The sequence below is a fragment of the Lepidochelys kempii genome, chromosome 5 (assembly GCF_965140285.1).
Source record: "Lepidochelys kempii isolate rLepKem1 chromosome 5, rLepKem1.hap1, whole genome shotgun sequence".
In the NCBI taxonomy this organism is placed as follows: domain Eukaryota; kingdom Metazoa; phylum Chordata; order Testudines; family Cheloniidae; genus Lepidochelys; species Lepidochelys kempii.
In genome coordinates, this window is record NC_136384.1 from 12,319,258 (window position 1) to 12,340,474 (window position 21,217).

The 21,217-nt window shown below is 43.5% G+C and overlaps 1 protein-coding gene across 1 annotated transcript in view; it reads right to left on the minus strand.

Moving 5' to 3' along the window:
• Window positions 1-9,855: 9,855 nt before the first annotated feature.
• The window catches only part of LOC144930545 (uncharacterized), a 171,084-nt gene continuing 159,722 nt past the window's right edge, over window positions 9,856-21,217 (minus strand). The window contains exons 8-9 of the mRNA XM_078852703.1: window positions 11,412-11,979; window positions 9,856-10,744 (exon numbers count right to left, since the gene is read on the minus strand). Of these exons, the coding sequence (XP_078708829.1) occupies window positions 11,553-11,979 (427 nt within the window). The 3' untranslated portion in view covers window positions 9,856-10,744; window positions 11,412-11,552. The remainder of the gene's footprint in view (window positions 10,745-11,411; window positions 11,980-21,217) is intronic.

Consider the following 21,217-nt stretch of genomic DNA (forward strand, 5'->3'; position numbering starts at 1 on the left):
AGAAATGCATGATGTAATCCATGCACCTGTAAGGTTGCATTCTACCATGTGCCATGAAATTCTGCACGGGGATGGGGGGGGGGGGAATGGAGTGAGTTTTGACTCGTGGAGTTGCCTTGAGATTATTTAGATTATTATTGGAATGGTAAGAGCATCCTCCTGGCCATCCAACTAGCAGGTGGTTCAGTTCTTCACAAGGACAAGAACTTCTGCACAGAGACCCAGTGTCTCCTCACTGCTCCTTTGGTTCTGCCTTCCCTTGGATGACTTTACCATGCAGCCTTTTCTGGAGATTGCACCAAAATGCTCCTGAGAGGGTGAAGTTGAAGTCTACAGCAGTATTGCACTGCAGTTGCTGAGGTGGCTGACGGATGTTGTATCTTGGTCATTAAAAAACCTTATTGGGTTTCTCATGCTTTGCCTTTGGTTCTTTCCTTTGATCTCCCTTCATGCACACTAGCACTAGGAGTACAGGTTATTAGGCCTCCTGAGAGAAGTATATTTTGAGGAGCAGGAGGAAACGCTGTAGGTAGGACCAGAAGGGGTTGCAGGGAAGGAGGCCCAGAGATGAAGGGTTGATTGGCTTTGCAGCTTTCCTGGAGTGAATGGGCAAGATGAGTGAAAGGCCAGGGCAGTAAGGTAGGAAGAGGCTGCAATTTGTAAGGCTCTGAAAGCTGAAGAAGTCTAAGGTGGGTATTGGGGAGGACAAGAATATGTTGTTTGCCTTTACGGAGCTGGGTGCTCTATCTATGAAGTCAGTGAGTAGAGTTCAAATTGACCTTACAGCTACAGTGCTGGGAAAGCTAGTTGTAAAACTTTGTGAAGTGCGAATTTCAAGTAAATTTGTAACAAACCAGTTTAAATGCTGCTGACTATTAGATTGTACATTAGCAGAAGGGTTTAATCCCATACCAATATCTTACCCTTGCCATAATGAGGGGCTTTTCTTCAATGACTCACCAATTAGCAATGTTTTTATTATTGGGGTCATGCAGAAAGTACAGAACTGCAGAATGATTGCCATGCTACATGGCAGCTTGGCCATGCATTAAGCCGATTATTAATCAAGCTCCTAACAAGCCTGTTAGCCCTATTCTTTCCAGTAGGCTGAACATCCATCAATGAAGACACTGTCTTAAGTGTCAAGCTTGCATGGTGCCTCTGTTATGAGCTAGATTTTAAAAAGGCAGTGCTCAAGTGTATAGAAAGATGAATATTTATCTAGGGTCCATTTTTTTTGCAAAGCTAATGCAGAGGGGAAATAGGTGCATGGGGCCTTTCTGTTGGCTTTCTCTCACTTGCAGCCCCATGCCTTTTCTATGCTGCCTCCCACATTGGGAGGTGTCCTCTCCTTACTCCCTTGAATCCATCCATAAATAATCTTGGCAAAATATTCACCTGATGTACATTTTTGTATCTCCCTTGACTTCAAAGGGGCTATGCTGATTGACACCAGCCACAGAGCTGGCCCTTATTTTATCAAGCCCAAGTGACATCATAATCACTATACTCGTGAACTAGATTCTTTGTAAATAAAGCTATGCTAAGAGCAAAATTATTTTCCCTTCCTAGGGCTAGGGTCACCAGGGGGACTTGGGTATTGCAGCAACTAACTTTTAGGCATCCTGCCCCTTGGTAGAATCCACAGCCCCTGGTTAGGCAGCCAGGCTCCCAATACAACACACCAGGAGAGTTAGGCATCTAAGAAAGGGATTTGCTGAACCCAGCATTCCAAGCAAAGGGGCAGTGCTTAGGATCCAAGCTGAAGGGAAGGGCCTACCTCCATTTGGGATTCACAGCTGTGAACCCTCTCCTGGAGTTACTCACTGAAGCCAGGTCAGCCCTTTCTCATGGAAAAACCAAGGAGGTAGTGATGTCCATGGGGGAAGTCCTCTTATTTCCACTTGGACAAAGTTCCGAGCCTGTATTGGTGGGTCCCACGCTTCCAGGTGGATCCAGTGGCCTCAGAAGCTCGCTAAGGCCCTCAATATGACTACCCTTTCTCAGTATAGCAGCAAAGGTCGCAGCTTATTTAGCTACTTTCATCACAGGCCAGTATGGGAGGTGGGAAGGTGGAATATCCATAGTCTCTGTTGCTCCCTAGAGCTTAGTAGGTGCAGTTTGGCCTCCTGCCTGGACCAAAGTCTGCTTCCCCTCTCAAGAGGATCTCTGTAAAGCATGGGAGGGAAGGGGGGAATCTGGGCCCACCCTCTACTCTGGGTTTCAGCCCAGGGACCCTAATGATAGCAGCTGTTGGCAGTTTTCCCTTCATCACTGATGCTGCTTTGATTCCCTGGGCCACTACCCCATCCATGGTCCCCTTTTCCTAGCTTCACCCTTACCTCAGGATTCAGCAATGCTTCCTCTCCTTCACCTGGACTTCCCCCAAGGGAACTGGAAAGGAGAGCTTTTAACCAGTATGAGTGAGATCTTGATTGGTTCCAGCTGTCTCCATTAGCCTAATGGCCTTCACTGGTTAATTGGCGTCAGGTGTCTTGATTAGCCTGGAGTAGCCTTTGTTTGGCTATCCAGGGAACAGGGACCTGCTCATTCTGAAGTGGATATACCTGTCTTCTACTCCTCTCTTATATCCTTCTGGTCTGAGTCTGTCACACCACTTTCTCTTCACCTGCCTCTGAGCACATCGACTGGTTCAGTGCAACAGGTGAGGAAGATGGAGGAACAATTTGTATTTCAGGATCCAGCTTCTTTGCATATGCCCACTGGGAGGAACTAAAGCACTTCCAGGGTTAGGCAATAGCTAAGCAGTAGCTTTGTAAATGCCAGTGGCACCTAAATGCCCTTTTAGACACTTGAGTGACCCTTGCGAATCCAGACTTCGCTGTTCTCTACCCTCATTTGTCCTGCCCCCCCCCACACTCTATAGTCATTGTTATGTACCTTATTTCGATCATAAGCTACTCGAGGCAAGCACCTTGTCTTGTGCCATGTACTCTAATGGCATTGTTGTAATGTGTATTGTGTATATGTATTCAAAGTGATGCAGAAATAGAGTAAACAGTTCCTGCAACCCTTTAAAATGCCTCACAGATAGTCCTTGAGGGCAGAGCAGAGATGTAGACAGGGTCCAGTGTGTCTAACATCAGGCTGAAGTTACACCGGTGTAAATGCCTCTGTGTGAATTTTACCCCGCACAGAGATCCATCACTGTTTGTGAGGGATGCAAAGTTCCTTCCTAGAAAATTCACGACTCCACAAAGCGCATCATTTTTCACTTAAATCTGTTTTTAAATCTCCTCCCCCGTTCTCAGTCCTATTATAAACAAAATATTTTCCTAGCAGTTATATATAAAGCCAGTGATAGCTCATTGCGGTAGAAGATAACGATCTACACACAAAGAGACAGACACATTTATAGGAAAGTGGAGATAACAAAGAGGCTGTGTTACAGGTCAGTGCAGGGACAATGAGGGGGAAAAATAAACTATCCCATATGAAGTTATAAAAGACATAGCACATTCCCGTGGCTGGAGTGCTGTGCTCTTCCATCTTAAGAACTGGAAGCCTTCTTTTCCTTTATTCATCTATCTTTCCTTCGCTGGAGACCTGTTTGCTTCACTGACTCCCTTTAGCATAATAGGGCAGTAACTGTGTTACTGTAAATGCTATGATGTCCTGTCTAAGTGATAGTCCTGGAGTCTTAAAATTCTCCATGAGCTACTCTGCAAGGTGAATTCCACTGACTATCACTGGGTTCCTGTTAAATAAATAAAAACCCTAGCCTTCCTGGAGGACCAGGGGATGTTTTTGTAAAAGTTATCTTTAAGGGGGGACTAGGGTTGATAGGTCTTGAAGGGTCATAGGCCAGTCTCCAAACCCCACTCTACCTTACAGGTCCCCTGCCACTCTGGCTGTTATTACTGTTAACCAGATAATAATGAATGATGGCTAGTTATTAAAATGATTATTATCAGTTATATTTTTGATATCAGTCATTCTCCCCATTCTTCAGATTAGCTACAAGATGATTGATCTATATCAGGGATATCTTGTGTTGTCCAAAGTTTTTGTTAACTTGATAGAGTCATCAAGTTTAAGGCCAAAAGGGACCAACAGATCATCTAATCTGACGTCCTGTATAACACAGGCCACCAACCCCACCCAGCACCCACACAGAGTTAACCAGACAGGCCCTTAATGGTGAAGTCTAAGATCTAAGATATTGTGAAGGCCAAGACTATAACAGGGTTAAAAAAAAACCCTAGATACATCCATGGAGGATAGGTCTATCAATGGCTATTAGCCAGGATGGTCAGGGATGCAAAACCATGCTCTGAAGTGTCCTTAGCCTCTGTATGCCAGAAGCTGGGAATGGGCAAACAGAGGATGGATCACTTGATGATTATGTGTTCTGTTCTTTCCCTCTGAAGCACCTGGCATTGGCCACTATAAGAAGACAGGATACTGGGCTAGATGGACCATTGATCTGACGCAGTACAGCCATTCTTATGTTCTAAGATTGGCACCTAAGACTTCTCAGGTGAGACGTCCCAGACTGAAAGGCAACTGTTCAAACTTGCCCCATGCTGACCAGGCTAATGTGTCTCCATCCTGACTTATGGAAGTCATCTCTGGTGGTGAGTTGGTGGTTCAGGCTTCATTCCCGTTTGGTACTTGACTGTTCTGCTGAAACTCCCATGAAGGGTTCCAATTAGTACCAGATGTAATGATGGTTTTGTGACAGGAACTTCTTCCCATTGGGAATTGGAGTAATTTTTGCTATCAGCCCTGCACCATGGGAGCTTGGACACAGACTTCAATGGAAGCTAGATCAGGCTCTTCTGATTGGATTGTTGTCATGTGCTTGACATCGGGCTACCCCAGAAGGTCTCTCCAAGTCTATATCTGAGACAGCATAATTGGCAGTAAAGAGAATACATTATGCCAATGTTCCAAAGACTTGCACTGGCCTCATGATTTTTCTCAGTGCAATTCAAGGTGTTGATATCGGTCTGTAAAGCTCTATTTAATCTGAGTCCTAGCTGAGGTCAGTCGATGAGTTTTAGAGATTTGATGTCTGAGGACTGGAATCAGGATATGGACATCACTCAACCCCAGACCTCACTTTCCTGTTGGTCTAATAGGAGAGCCCAAGTTTATTAACCTTCTCTGTACAGAGAAAAACCCATCTCTTGATTCAGGGGTATGCCTGAAGGAATGCTTAGATAGTTTGCATCTTAATTCTAGATGGAATCTATTTATACCTATTGCTGTTGATAATGGATATGCATTTTGGTGGTAGTTTTAAAAATGATGCCTGTGACAATAGATAATGTGGTTGGTAAATGTTTAGAAACTGAAACCTACATTTCTCTTTGACCACTAAACAGTTATCAGATGGCAGCACCATTCCAGCACCACGAACAAAAGCTGGATTAGAATAGGCAACTGATGCCAGGGAAAGGATATGATCTGTGAATGTGCTGGGCACCCACTACTCGCAATCACTTCCATTTGAAATTATGCCCCTAAATCTCTACTTCATTACCAACCCCCTGGCCCAAGATCTAGTCTTGCTCAAGAATTAATTTTTAACATGGTCCTCTTGAGGATCAGGAACAGTGGGGTTAGTTAGGAGGCTGGGGGTTGGGGAATCTGTTTGTGCAGCCATAAAATATAATCTTAAACATAGGTTTCAGAGTAGCAGCCGTGTTAGTCTGTATTCGCAAAAAGAAAAGGAGCACTAGTGGCACCTTAGAGATTAACCAATTTATTTTAAACATAGTTGTCCATGCTTAGTTAGTGAGATAAGGTGGGTGATGTAATACTTTATTGGACCAACTTCTGTTGGTGAGAGAAACAGACTTTTGAGCTAGACAAAACTCTTCTTCAGATCTGGGACCTAGGACCTGAATCCACACCCCTGAGTGACGTAAATTATGCAAACCCAAGCACCAGTATGGACGATGCTATGTCCGTGGGAGAGCTTCTTCCACCAGCATAGCTACCGCCTCTAGTGGAGAAAGGAGTTAAGCTGATGGAAGAGCTCTCTCCCGTCATCTGAGAACCTTTTCACCAGAAGCGCTACAGTAGAACAGCTGCAATAGTAGACAAAGCCTGAGTACCTTTCCCCAATTTCCCCAATAAGAAGAAGAGCTCTGTGTAGTTCACAAGCTTGTCTCTTTCACTAACAGAAGTTGGTCCAATTGGACCAATAAATTACATGCATCCGATGAAGTGAGCTGTAGCTCATGAAAGTTTATGCTCAAATAAATTGGTTAGTCTCTAAGGTGCCACAAGTACACCTTTTCTTCTTACTGACCTTCACTCTCTAATATCCTGGGACCAAAACAGCAACAATTCTACATGCTTAGTGGCTATTCTGGATAAAAAATGACACTTGATTACTGTGCGTCTGTGGTATTTTGGACACCTTTTAGAGATTAAGTAAAAATTAACCTACAACTTCGTACAAGAAATGGTTGTATTTGCAAGAGTTTATAGCAAAGTATAGCTCAGGTTTTTACATTCTTAGTGCAGCAATACTTCCAGCTGCAAAGCCTTTATTAGGTAGCAGCTCAGTGGCTTTTTACCCTTCTCTGTGTTCCCTGATATGCCATGCTGCATTATTACCAGCTGACATTTCACAAAGGCCATTTTTCACGCTTTGGATTCAGCACACCTTCTGTGGTCATTTAGTGTTCAGAGATGTTCTGACTGGAATCTGCAGTGTTATACAAAACCCTTCCCAGATCTATTATTGTTTTTATACTGATTTAAGCTTGCCCTTCAGAAAATGGTGTGGTGTGTGTGGGGTGTGTGTGTGGGGGGGTGTCGGGGGGTTATTGTTGGGTATTTTTTAATGCAGGTAGTAACTTTTTTTTCTAATGTGATTGAAATTATAAATAGATTCAGGTAAAATAGCATCTCTACATACGCAGAAAAATGTTCCCACATTTAAAACTGAAAAGATCTTTTTGAAACGTTGAATGATTTTTTGCTCCAGGTTGGGGAGAAGTTGAAGCAGCAGTTCCAAAATACTGCAAGCAAGGTCCAGCTCGTTGGACATATTACTAGTCATGATCAAAAGATAGCCATTCCCAAGTGGTATATGAAAGGGTCATCAGGGTTTAGCACCTCAAATAAGGATACGATTGTGGGCATGTTATGTGGCTAGGGAGTCCTCCTGATCTGTACACTCATCCATGTCAACCAATCAAACTTCCTCCATCTTTAATGTTAGTAAATATAGACATCCATGGTGTGTATTGGCAGAAGGTCAAGCTCTGCTGACATGTCCCTTTTCTGTGGCATGTCATTTTAGGTTGCATCAATCTCATCACATTATCGAATGTGGGGCTGGACTCCACAATGTGAGTGTAACAACCTGATGAGACTCATTAGCAAGAAAATTAAGGAAGTGCTTTTCCCCCCTAAAGCTCAGCTGTACAAATTGCAATGGAAAGGGAATTATGTTCTTTAATAAATGAGCAGATTTATGTACACAAAAGATTTAGGTTTGGATACTTACCACTCATATGTTTCTCAGTCAGCAGGGATATGACAGTGCCTGGAAGTTAGGGCCTTTAAAACAAGGACTTCAAAATGCTAAGTAAATCTTCCTTAATGAAGTCTCATAACCCCCTTGCAGATGTGTGTGTGTTATTCCCATTTTATAGAAGGATAAATTGAGTTGCAAAGCAATTAAGTGGATCAGAGGCAGTGTCTTTAAAAGAATCCAGAAGGCCCAACATCCACTCCTCTCAAATCACATTCACTAGAGTAAAATGTGTATGTGTATCTATATGGGGGGGGGGGAGAGAGAAAGGGGGGAAGGATCACATTTTGTAATAGGTTCCAATCCAAAACATCTATGAGATATGAGAATAGTTTTCTTCTTTCTCTACAAATTTATGACAAATATAAAGGCTGATCTGCAGAAGCAGTAAATCAACACAACTCCTCTTGACTTCCAGGGAGCTTGGCCAATTTATGCTAGCTAAGGATCTGGACCATAAAAACATGTGATGCATAAATACCCTATATACCACATGATGAGGTAGAATCACTCTTAAATTGAACAGTTCCTACTGATCTTGTACTATATATATATTCTTTGTTGAACAAAGTCAAACCACTGCAAACCCTGTTTTTAACCAACAATTACTTGTCTTGTCAGTGTCCCTTCCAAATGGATGTTCCAGAAAGTTATTAAAATAAGATTCTCTGCATGTTTATTTTGTTCACACACACCCCCAAGTCCAATTCCCAGATGGCATTTGTGAGTATTGACCAATTCTGCCAAAAGTAGAATCTGAATTAGTCCAGCTCACAAGACTTAAGGTTTCTTTTGTTCTTGCAAAGACCTTCCAAAGTGCATACATGCTGTTAAATGCACTTACTTAGTGATTGTCGTCTTCTAAGGGCATGGCTACCCTTGCAGATGTAGAGCACTGTGAGTTAAACCCGCCTTCGTACAGCGGAGTAGGGAAAGCGCTGCAGTCTGTCCACACTGACAGCTGCAAGAGCACTGGTGTGGCCACATTTGCGGCACTTGCAGCGGCATTGGGAGCGGTGCATTGTGGGCAGCTATCCCACAGAGCACCTCTTCCCATTCTGGTGCTGTGGCTTGTGGGAAGGGGGCAGGGAGTGTGGGGCATTCTGGGTCCTGTCCCAACGCCCCGTGATGCATCAGTTCGTTTCCCAGCATTCCCTTTGCTTCCATCCACCTTTGACACCGTCTTTCAACGTTTTTTGTACTGCGTGCTCTGTCTTCCCTTTCGGTCTGCGGGAATGGAGCCCGAACTGCTGAGGAATATGCTGACGAGTCTCGCCAGCATGCCATGTTTGGCAGTCGAGTTATTCCTTAAGATCCAAAGTGACAGGACTCCGGCAATGATATCGACTCGAGTAAGGCAAACGACACGAGTTTGCTTGTGGCATTCACGGACATGCTCACCACCGTGGAACGCCGCTTTTGGGTTCGGGAAACAAGCACTGAGTGGTGGGTCACATCGTCATGCAAGTCTGGGATGACAAGCAGTGGCTGCAGAACTTTCGGATGAGAAAAGCCAATTTCATGGGACTGTGTGATGAGCTCGCCCCCACCCTGTGGCACAAGGACACAAGATTGAGAGCTGCCCTGACGGTGGAGAAACGGGTGGCTATTACAATCTGGAAGCTGGCAATTCCAGACAGCTACCGATCAGTCGCTAACCAGTTTGGAGTGGGGTAGTCGACCGTTGGAATCGTGTTGATGCAAGTTTGCAGGGCCATTAATCGCATCCTGTTCAGAAGAACTGTGACTCCGGGTAACGTGCACGACATTGTGGCTGGCTTTGCACAAATGGGTTTCTCTAACTGTGGAGGGGTGATAGATGGAACGCGTATTCCAATTCTGGCACCAGCCCACCTAGCCTCGGAGTACGTTAATCGGAAGGGCTATTTCTCTATGGTTCTCCAGGTGCTTGTGGATCACTGTGTGCATTTCATTGACATTAACATAGGCTGGCCCAGAAAGGTGCATGACACGCACATCTTTTGTAACACTGGCCTGTTCAGGAAGCTGCAACGGGGACTTTTTTCCCAGACCAGAAGATCACCGTAGGGGAAGTTGAAATGCCTATTGTGATCCTTGGAGACCCCGCTTACCCTTTGATGCCGTGGCTCATGAAACCCTACAAAGGGAGCCTTGACAGCAGCAAGGAGCCATTCAAAAACAGGCTAAGCCAGTGCAGAATGACTGTGGAGTGTGCTTTTGCCCGTTTAAAGGGTCGCTGGCGCTCTCTGTGTGGGAAGCTGGACCTGGCCGATAACAGCATCTCCGCAGTTATATCCACGTGTTGTACCCTCCATAACATTTGTAAAGGGAAGGGAGAAAGATTCACTCAGGCATGGAACTCGGAGGTTCAACACCTGGAGGCTGAATTTGAACAGCCAGAGAGCAGGGCTATTAGAGGGGCTGAAAGGATTAGGGATGCCTTGAGGGAGCAATTTGAGGCTGAAAGCCAACAGTAACGTCTGGTGTGGTGCCCTGCACGGGAGTGAAGTGTGGTAGGAATCTGTGTTTGCTACGTATGATACACTGACTTGTAGTGCCTGTTGCTTTCCTGGGCTAAGGTTTCTTTTATGTTATGCAATAATAAAGAATGTTTTCAAAGCCAAACAATCAATTTATTGAAAATAAACACAATGCAACTGCTTGGGAAACACAAAGGGCAAGGGGGTTGGGTGGGGTGGGGTGGGGAATGGTACAATCACAGATTTGACTATGTCCTGTCTGGAGTGCTGTGCAATGCGTGCTGCACTTCAGCATGGCTATACTGCATGGTGATGGGGATTGAGTGCAGTGGGTCAGGGTCATAGTTTTCAGGGCTGGGTGGTGAAGCTACAGGTGTTGGAGGCAGCGGGTGGCGGTAAGAACCCGGATGTTGGGGAAAGTGGGTTGGAGGTGACATGGTGGCACAAGGGAAAGAGTTTTGGGACAAGGACTGTGCGGGGCGGCGGTAGTGCTCTGTCTGTATGGCTACGAGCACCTGGATCGAGTTCGCTTGGCGCTCCATGATGCTTATCAGCCTCTCTGTGCTTTGGTGCCGGTGATCCGCATTCTGCTGGTGGACCCTCCTTTCACTCTCCCGCCGCTCCTGCACTTTTTTATTTTCATTAGTTGAATGCTGCATGACTTTATGCAGCATGTCCTCTTTGCTTCTATGTGGCCTCTTCCTGATTCTTTGCAGCCTCTCAGCCATTGATAACACAGACGGCTGAGATCTCAAGGTTGCATCTGTAAAGGCAAAATGCAACACTTAACAGAGGCAGCATTGTTCACACCAGACAGAGCAATGATTCCCCCATACTCCAAGGCAAGCACAGTCTACACAATAGCATAATTTGCCTGTCCCAAAGTGAGTGCACATAACCCATGGGAGCCCCAAAATGGTGAGTAAGCACAGGGTCATGCATGACTGGCTTTTTCATGGCTGTACTGTCCTCTGGGTTTCTGTGCCTTGGGGAGAGCCAACAGCGGCAGGGGGCCTCTATACTAAACACTGTGTCCACATTTTCCACAAAAGTTCGTCCCGGAAGATATCTCACTACTGAGGGTGACATGGGAAGCAAGGGAGGGTCTTCTACTGCAATGCGGCTTCCACCCTGTACCATATGCAGCTTGCCTGTGTGCAGCAATGGTCCCCCCGCCCCCCATGGCACAGTGGCGCGGACAAGTTAGCCCTACTGGGACGAGAACAACAGTGGCTCTCCCGAGAAACCTGCGCAAGCACATTGCCCAAGTTCTGGCTGCGACCTTTGAAGAGATCACTGAGGCCGATTACCGTGATGTGAGAGAGCACATCAACGCCCTGTTCTGCATCTAGGCATGCATGCAGCCCTAACCCTCCTCGCCCCAAGAGCCCGCACCGAGTAACTTCCTTCCCAAAATAAAAGCCGCTTACCGGGAACCTCCTCTGGTGTTTGTCCTTCCCCAAACACCAGCCGCCATGACTGGCTACCTTCCTTCAGGAGAACAGCTCCTGGCTGCATGCATCTAGGGATGCCGGGGTGTCTTCCTCTGCCTCAGCACCCTCGCTCCTGCTTTACTGCTGCTCTTCCTCCTCCTCCCTCCTTGTTGGACTGTGCTCTGAAGTGTCCATGGTGGTCCTTGGAGTGGAGGTGGGGTCGGCTCCAAGTATCACATTCAGCTCTTTGTAGAAATGGCAGGTCGCGGGGGCAGCACCGGAGCAGCTGTTTGCCTCTTGGGCTTTGCAGTAGGCATTCCGCAGCTCCTTCATTTTAACACTGCACTGCAGTGGGTCCCAGTCATGGCCCCTTTCCATCATGTCCCTTGATATCTGCCCGAAGGTATCGTAATTCTTCTGGCTGGAGCACAGTTGGGACTGGACAGCTTCCTCCCCCGAAACACTGATGAGGTCCAGCACCTCGCCACTGCTCCATACTGGGGCTTGCCTGGCACGTGGAGGCATGGTCACGGGGAAAGATTCACTGAGAGCACTCCACGCCTGGCTGAGCAAACAATAAGGGGATTTTCAAAATTCCCAGGGAATTTAAAGGGCGAGTCTGATGGTTGGTCACCTGAGGGCAGGGCAGTAGAGTTCAAAGTGCTGACCAGAGTATCTAGAACAGGCGTTGTGGGACACTTCTGGAGGCCGAGCGCAGCGCAATAACAGACCAGGGCATCCACATTGGCGCTGCGGCCCTCCAGCAGCGGCACAGCAAACGTTATTCCACTCGCCGAGGTGGAGTACCAGCCGCGCTGTAGCCACGGAAACAGAGCGCTCTATGTGCCTTGCCCGTGTGGACGGGGAGTGAGCTAGGGCGCCCGGAGCTCCTTTATTGCACTGTAACTCGCAAGTGTAGCCAAGCCCTAGGTGTGCACATTCTTCCTCCCACCAAGCATTATTTCATTGTTTCTTTGGGAGACTATTTGCAATGCCTACATTTAGAGAATGGTTATTAGATCGAGAGAGATTATTCCTTTAAGGAATAGAACTCCACTGTCGTAATAGCTTTGAAACAGGTTGCACTTCTCTGTTTTGGCCCATTTTCTCTTAGACTTTAAGTAAATAGAAAAAGTGTATGACACCCTGTCAGTCCCCCACAGTTTATGCAGAACTGTCCAAGTTAGCACAATCTACTATATCATTGTTGGGAACAGCCATCTGTCGCAGACATAATTTCACTGTGTGTCTCTCTCCCATGTACTTCACAGTGGAATTCCAATCCAGAACTGGATTTCTAGTCCTCTCTTTGCTAGTCATAATATAGTAATCATCATTAGTACTACGGTATAATGAGGAACAATCAGTGTGTGGCTGAAACTGCAGGTTCAAAGAATGGGCCTGATTCTCCCCTGCCTTTAACCTGGAGTTGACATTCATACCTGTGCAGAGTGGATGCAAAATACTACCATTCTGGCTTTTCAATTTTTTCATTCATCTGGCATTCACTGGGCACAGATGTAAATGACGATACAAGATTTAAGGCTGAAGAGAATCAGGCCCAGTTTTAGTCTGAATATACATATGACAGAAATATATAAGGCCAGATTTTCTGCTAGTGTGAATTGGCATAGCTCCAGTGAGGCTGACTGACACCAGCTGACAATCTGGCTCCGTATACATAACTGTGACTGCAATTCTCATATCCTAGTTGTGAGCCTTACAACCAAAAGTTACGTATAGTCCATACAATACAAAGTGGCTAACTCGGTATTAGAGCTGGTCTGAAAACGGAGTTTCGTAATGAAAACAATTTCACAATATTGAATCGGGAAAAAAAGTTGAAACTCTGAAATTTTCCATAGAATGAAAATTCTGAAAAATGTGGATTCAGACGCATCAAAGCATTTTTTCATGATAATACTGAAACATAATAAATATTTTAAATGTACAATAATTCAATTAATAGTGAATATGTCTAAACAAAATTAAATGAGACATAGTAGAAATTAACAGTTTACCTTACTGAAATGAATTGTTTCAATATTATTAAAAGGAAACCTGAATGTTGAAATGATTTCTTGTGACACTTTCCTGTTGAACACATAGTTGAAATCGACATTCCCAAAATGTTTCGCTCTTGGCGAAACTGAATTTTCAACTGGAAACTGTTCCGCTGAAAATTTTCAACAGTTCTACTCTGTATATATTATAAAATAACATGTATAGAATTTGCATTTTTGCATGATTTCTCTCCCACACAATGTTCTGAATCAGTTCAGTGAAATTAAGTTGGTTTTGTTTATATTAGCAACTGTTACTAAATCAAGGGCCAGATCCTCCACTGCTGCAAACGATGCAGCTTCATTGATTTCAGTGACACTCCCATCAGTTTATATCAGCAGAGAACTTGGTGCTATATTCTGAATAACTGTAACTTGAATAAAAAGGTTTACTATCACAAATGAAAACTACGTTGATGATGGTGATTCTTGTTGTTCCTGTAAGACCCACTACGTATTAAGCACCTTCCTAATTAGGCTCCTGTTCATCAGAGTTCTTAAGCACACAATTAAGCATATGAGTAGTTCTATAATCAGAAAATAGATGTTCTTAAAGTTAGCTTTGCCATTGTGAAGGAGTTGACTTATTGCTGGTTCATCCTGGTGGCCAGGCATGGCAGAGCACCCCTGTCCCCACTGGTTATCTCCTGTGGATAGCTCGGGCAGCAGTTGTCTGGGAAACTCCTGCCTTCAGTCAGCCCTTTCCTCAGGAGCTAAAGGTCTGGTCTCTTTCCTAGTCTGCCAGCAAGTGAGCTGCTCTGCTCCTCTTTTAACACTTCCTCCAGCCTGTGCATGCCTTGCAGGTGTCGGGGTGGAGCTGCCAGAGCCCAGAACAGCTCTTTAACCCCTTGTTGTCCAGCATGAGATCTGTATACCCCCTCACAAGCATACTGTATAGGAAGATTTGTATACCCCTACCGAAGAGGATCAAGGATCGATCTAAAGTCTGCTGAAGCCAGCAGAAGCTTTCCATTCACTTCAGTGAACTTTGGGTCAGGCCCTAAGAAGACATGCCATGTAAGAAAAGAGAAAGGCAGGAATTAAAACAGACATTTGAAATATATTCAATTTAGACCTTGGAGAAAGAGAGAGGTATAGGTATAATATCTCTATTGTCCCCTCTTCTGTGACATTGTTAGTTGACTTATTTTTTTGGTAGGCTTTGAGGCAGAAAGAGAGCCTTGCACTTTGGGAAACTAGGCGTTGCTCAGAACATACCCATGAAATGGCAGTATATTCAGCAAAGCTGATGTTATTATAATTTAATATCAATTATCAGTGCTTAGATTCAGGGGGCTATCAGTAACCTGGTAAGCAACGGGACTGTTGGTTCAGGAAAGCATGAGTGCAGTAAGAGCAAGGGAGAGACAATGCAAAATGTAAAATTTAGGCTGAATATCTGTTGCTAACATTGAGCAGTGGAACAGTCTCCCAAGGGAAGTTCTGGAAATCTCACTGTTTTGAGACATTTACTGCTTGACTGTACAGAACACTGGAAAACATACCTGAAGGGACAATTCTACACTTGTCGGGGAAGATGGGATTCCATCTTTTCTATTTTTAATATCTGTGATTCACTGATAATCTGTCCCTGACCTTACAAAGAGTACAGAAGCAAGTGGATCTTTTTCATTTTTATCTTGTCATGCTATTCAGGTCTTTTTATTTTTATTTTTTTTTTTTGTTGGGAATGTGAGCAATATGAGGGTACAACAAAGACCTTTAGACAGCATCTCTAGTTGCACTATACTTTTTCTTCCTTGATATTACCATTCCCATCCACTGAGATTTCTCTAAACCAGAAACTCCTCATTTTTTCCACCTGATTACAGATAGAGGTGTGTGTGTGATCTTGGAGATAAAACAAGGGTGTAATGGGAAATCAGTGAAAGAGGAGAACAAGTTCCATTTTGAAACTTAATAATTAACTAGAGAGATAAGATTCCTTAAGTGCAGTGTCTCTCTCAGAGCACCGAGTGGTAACATAAAACTTATATGCGTCTGTCTCTCTTTGCTTCTAAAATTTGTCATGCAGATTTAATTTAGGAAACTCTTCCTTGCAGAATAAAATTGATCATGAATCCTTTTTTTTCCCAACTGGCTTTCTGTCTGAGCGGGGCTGTGTGTGTTTCATGGGCACTGAAGGGAAAGGTGAGTAGGAGGAGTAAGGGGATAACTAGAGGTCCTGCAATTATGACTTGGAGGGAAGCCTACGAGAATATATTTATTGAAGGTAGTTGACATTGTGAATTTTAATTTATTGTAGAGGTGCCCAGACCGTTAGATGGACACTTTCAACTACCGGAAAGGGGGTTCCAAAGAGGATGGCTCTAGACTGTTCTCAGTGATAGCAGATGACAGAACAAGGAGTAATGGTCTCAAGTTGCAGTGGGGGAGGTCTAGGTTGGATATTAGGAAAAACTTTTTCACTAGGAGGGTGGTGAAACACTGGAATGCGTTACCTAGGGAGGTGGTGGAATCTCCTTCCTTAGAAGTTTTTAAGGTCAGGCTTGACAAAGTCCTGGCTGGGATGATTTAGCTGGGGATTGGTCCTGCTTTGAGCAGGGGGTTGGACTAGATGACCTCCTGAGGTCCCTTCCAACCCTGATATTCTGTGATTCTATGACACTTATTATTATTTTTATAAATTCAAAAAGGAAATCAACATCGTCAAGACCAGGGTGACCATTGCTGGTATTCAGAAGGAATGTGGCGGGGATGTTTGTCTATAAAAATGCACATGCACACACCCACCCTAAAACCTGTATTTACCCAGGGAAATGGGAATTTGTGTCTGAAGAATAGGTAATTGGGCAGAAATCTGAGTCTCTGTTCATACACACAGTTTTTTCCTGGCTCATACATCATGGTTGGGAATGTAGTAAATCCTGCAAGCACTCTTAGGTCCCTAATAATAATAATAACAATAATAGTAATTAACAAAAATATCTTAGAAACTCACAGAATTACTATAAAATAATCTAGATGTATTCACAAAAAAAAACAGTATAACAACTGTCTGAATTCCCATGAGCACTCACACTCTAAGGATTATGTTAGTAAGGCTTTTAAAGAAAATTGAATTACACACATGAATTTGCCTTATATTGCAGGCCATGAGCCAGCCACTAACTAACAGTGGTTTCAACTAGTAGTAATATTTGTATTATAATAGTACCTGGAGGCCTTGTTCATGGATCAGGGTTCCATTGTGCTAGGCACACATAAAAGACACAGGCAGTTCATGCACCAACATGCTTACAGTTTATGCAATTGTAATTATCAGTCTGTCAAATACAATCTATATAACTATAAATCTATACAGAGGCTAGGCAGAGAGATTCCCTGTGGGTGGGTTAATCCCTTAACTGCCTGCTTCAAGGTTTCTTGTACCTTTCTCTGTAGCATCTGTTACTAGCCAATGTCAAAGGTAGGAGGCTACAGTAGATGAACTTCCAGGCTTATCTGGCATGTCAGCTCATGCACTGTGGTCCCGACTTAAAGAAACATAGATACACTCAGAAAAGGCAAGTTTCCTACTCTGAATGATCGTGTCAGGTATCTTGGTTACGAGTAGTGCCATAACACTTTGAAATTCTACACAGCATTTGTTAGCTGAATGCCAGCCAAGTGAGTCAGTGCTGGGACAGAGAAATGACCTCCTTCATTAACTTCTCATAAGATTCTGTATCTCATTTAAGCCTTTCATTGTTTACTTGGCTATCATTCTAAAACATTCTGGTCCTCAGTCACAGATTAAAACCTTTGCCTAGCAGATGACTTCAGCTTTGGCAGTGCCCAATCAGATAATAGAAGCTTATGTAATATGTGCTATTTATTTCCAAAACAAATAAAGTTTTGATAACCCTTGGATGTTACTTTCCACTTTGATTTTAGGAACTATCTGGTCCTAAGTGGTCCCAAAAACTCCTCTCAGCTGCTTAGAAGGAGATTTTATTGTACTCCAAAAAGTGTTGCAAAACCCCAGCTAGCTGAAATGACAAACCTTTTGCAAACACAAGTCGTGTATCTGTAGCATACTGCAAAATATAACCGCTATCACTGTTTCCAGTAGTACAGGCACTAGGATTGAAACACCAAATGAAGCAATCTCTGCCAAAACACTTTCCTTGCTGATCTCAACCGTTTGAACCACTGCTCAGCTTCTCACCACAACTTTAACCTGTCAAGTGATTGGTATTTGGAGTCCCAGTTATGAAGCTGGCCTTTATGCTTTGAATCTGCAGGCTGAGAGCATGCCCTCATTTAATATACAACACTGAACAGCCATCAGCTAGTTTGGTTTGGAGAGACATAAGGTCTAGCAGATAAAGCAATGGAGTAGGTCTAAGAGTCAGGAGACCTTGGTTCTGTTCTCAACTTCATTACTGACCTGCTGTATCACTTTAAGACAAGTCATGTCACCTCTCTCCCTTTGTCTAATCTATTTAGCGTGAACGCTCTTTGTGACCAGAACACCTTTTAGCATGTGTCTGTAGAGCTCCTAACACAATCACAATCACAGCTGGGGCTTCCAGGCTCTACTGCAATACAGTGACTAATAATAATATGTGACTGTTAATGGTCTATATTTAAATGTGAGATCTAGGAAGTAAATCGCTTATAGCCCCTTACCATTCATCTGAGCGATCCAGGCTATTCAGGAACCGCTTATCGCAGCTTGTTTTTGATGCTTCTCCTTACTTAGATAATTTTCTTGCTCTGAGAAAATTGGTGGCATATGTAGGTCAATGGGCTGAAAGATGAAAACATGTCATCTTCCACTCAGGCTTCCCCGATTCTGATCATAGTACCAATCAATTTCCAGACATGGATCCCAGCATGTGGGTAAGTTCACTAATTCCTATTATCCTCCATTAGTTCTTGTAACTTCCATGTCACTGGAAGGTTAACCATTCATGCAAATGTGCCTCATTGTTCCAGGCAAATTTTCTCTATCTCCTTCTCTCCTGTGGGGGCTGACTATACATTATCACCTATGTCATAGAAACTTCCAAAATTTGTCACAACCTAATGCATCTTAAGTTACTGAAATTTAGAGGTTGGCAGGTAACACTTCTTTTGGCTGTCTCCAAGCAATCCAGCAAAGGAAGTTAACCAAATAGTTACCATAAACAATAATGTCACCATCCTCACCTCAAATTGTTTGATATTCTTAAAGAACTAGTGTGCAAGGTTAGCCGACATTAAGAAAGTGTGGGTCTTTGTTCCCCTCTACTGGTTGGTCCACAGAAGAGGTTTATGAGTCCCTTGTTGTCTTGGGCTGATGAGTCCTTTAACTCAAGAAGTACCGGCACATGCTTTTAACTCTGAGTCTTGGGCTCAAACCCCGTTGAGTGTCCAATCAAGGTTTGTTAGGCAAGCTACATCAGGTGTGAAGAGTCTCAACAGCCCATGTCAGTGGGGAAGGTGCTCAGATATGTAGGTGATGAGTGCAATATAACTACCTAAACAAACATCTTAGATAGTTATAAGTCACACTTTAATGAGGCGAGGGTAAATAGCTCTTTTTGTTTCTGCACCAAAACCAGGAGTGACTAATTCAAAGTATAAACCCCGGAACAAAAAGTATCTTGCTATCTAAATAGAATTTTTTATAATATTTATACTCAGGGAAAAGATTAATTTACGAAGACTCACAATACGCCTGTTAGGTGGGAAATATTATTGTCGCCATTTTACAAATGGACATGCAAAGAGCAGCCCAGGATAGACAGTGATGTTCACTCTGTAAGGTAACACAGGCAGGATTCGGATTCAGAAACCGAGTCCTCAAACAGAATAAGCGGCTGGGCCAGGGGCACACAGCCACACTTCCACACAGTGAGGAAGACAGAACGCAGCATTGGCCTAATTCTGTTCTCATTGACGACCACAATCAACCCGCCAAAACTGAAATCTTGCTAAAGAGCCTGACTTTCAAAAGGGATGACCATCCAGGAGCTCAGGCTGAAGTTTATGGGAGCTGCTGGGAGCTCAGCCCACTTGAAAATTGGTCACTTACTTAGATACCTAACACGGATGTAGGAGCCCAACTTTAGGTGCACATTTTTAAAAATCTTGGCCAGGGGCCTCTGAAAATCTGGCTCTGCAGATGAAAGAAAGTTAGTGCCTCTGCATCTTCCAAAAGTAATGGAAAGGAGAGAAAGATGATCCATCACCTCTAGGCCAACAAGAGATACCAAACATGTAGGAGTCCAGCTCAGTAGGATGCAGGAAATAAAATGCAAAATCTCTAAATGCAAATATGTGGGTCTTTTGGGGAAACTATGGATATTAAGTGTGGACATCCATTTAGAAAGTAGCAGTGTGCTAGAGCATATGCACACATTGCAATGGGAAACTAAATTAATACCCAGAGGAATAATCATTAAAGCAAAACAAACAGACAAACAAAAACCCTCTCCAAAAAGCCAAAAATTATATTAAGAAAATAAAATACAAAATGTCATCCATCTGCAGTGTTATATCCTAAGGGGGAGACCACGGACTATACTAGCAAGCAGATAGATCCATGTATAAATGAATATGATGCTGTGAAGGCGACAAAAAGGAATGGGATAGGGGAGGACTTTCTTGCAGATTAGCTGCTTAAGAACCAAAAATAATTCAATTTGGTCATTCTCACATGGATATGCTGAGAGGACTGGAAGTTCTGTAGTGTGTTCCTACACGCTCGAATAACACTTCCTCTCTCTAGCTCCTCTCAGTACATTTGAACAGAGGATCCCATTCAAGGTCCCCTGGATCAATTATTTTTCATGGGCCTTTAGGCGTGGGAAACCAAACCATCTTGGCTGATGATGTGAGGCACTAAGACCCAGATTTGCAAAGCTATTTAAGATTTGCTGCGCTCAACCTAAATCCTATTGACAGTTGATGGGATTTAGGCTCTGAAGTATTGAAATCCCTTTTGAAAATGAGATGTAGGTTCCTAAATCAGTTAGGCATTGCAACGTTGAGCAGAGCAATGCCTAAATATCTTTAAAAATCTACGTCTGGAGGTCCCGCTCAGATTATGATGCTGCATTGCATGTTGGGATTTGTAGTCTCCATGGAATAGCCGTGCCATAGGTTTCTTACTAACCTCCATCAGTTAATGGTTGGCTTATGTCCTGAAGCACAGGGGCTTGTATTAATTACATTGTATCCTATCTAATGTGACTATGAATGTTTTCAACTATATAAAAATGTCTAATCCTTTTTTTATTTAATCTTCTAAACTCTTGGCCTCAGTGTTATCTTGAAACTGTGAGTTCCTCTGGTTAATTATGCATTATGCAAAACTAAAATCCTTTTATTAGTTAAATTTTCTGTCTTTCAGTTTTATTGTATTTCTTCTTGTTGTGACAGAAAGCAAGCAAGAGTTTCTGATTCTGATTCCACCTTCTCTACCATCCGTTATTCAGTCTACCATTATTTCATGCACTTTTGTCATTTCCCCTCTTCTAACTTATCAGCAGTCTACCTTTGTTTTGTCCTCTTTGGAATTCATCAGTCTTGCTAACTATCCTAATAATGTCACCCGCAAATTGTGCCACTTTATCATTCACCATTTTACCACATTGTTAATGATTGTATTAAACAAGATGTATCTTTTGGGGCACCCCTCAGTTAGTCTTTTGCCATCTTGAAAACTGACCAATTATTCCTACTCTTTGCTTGGATACTTATCTTGTATCTGATTCATGACAGGGCTCACCCCACGACTAGTTAATC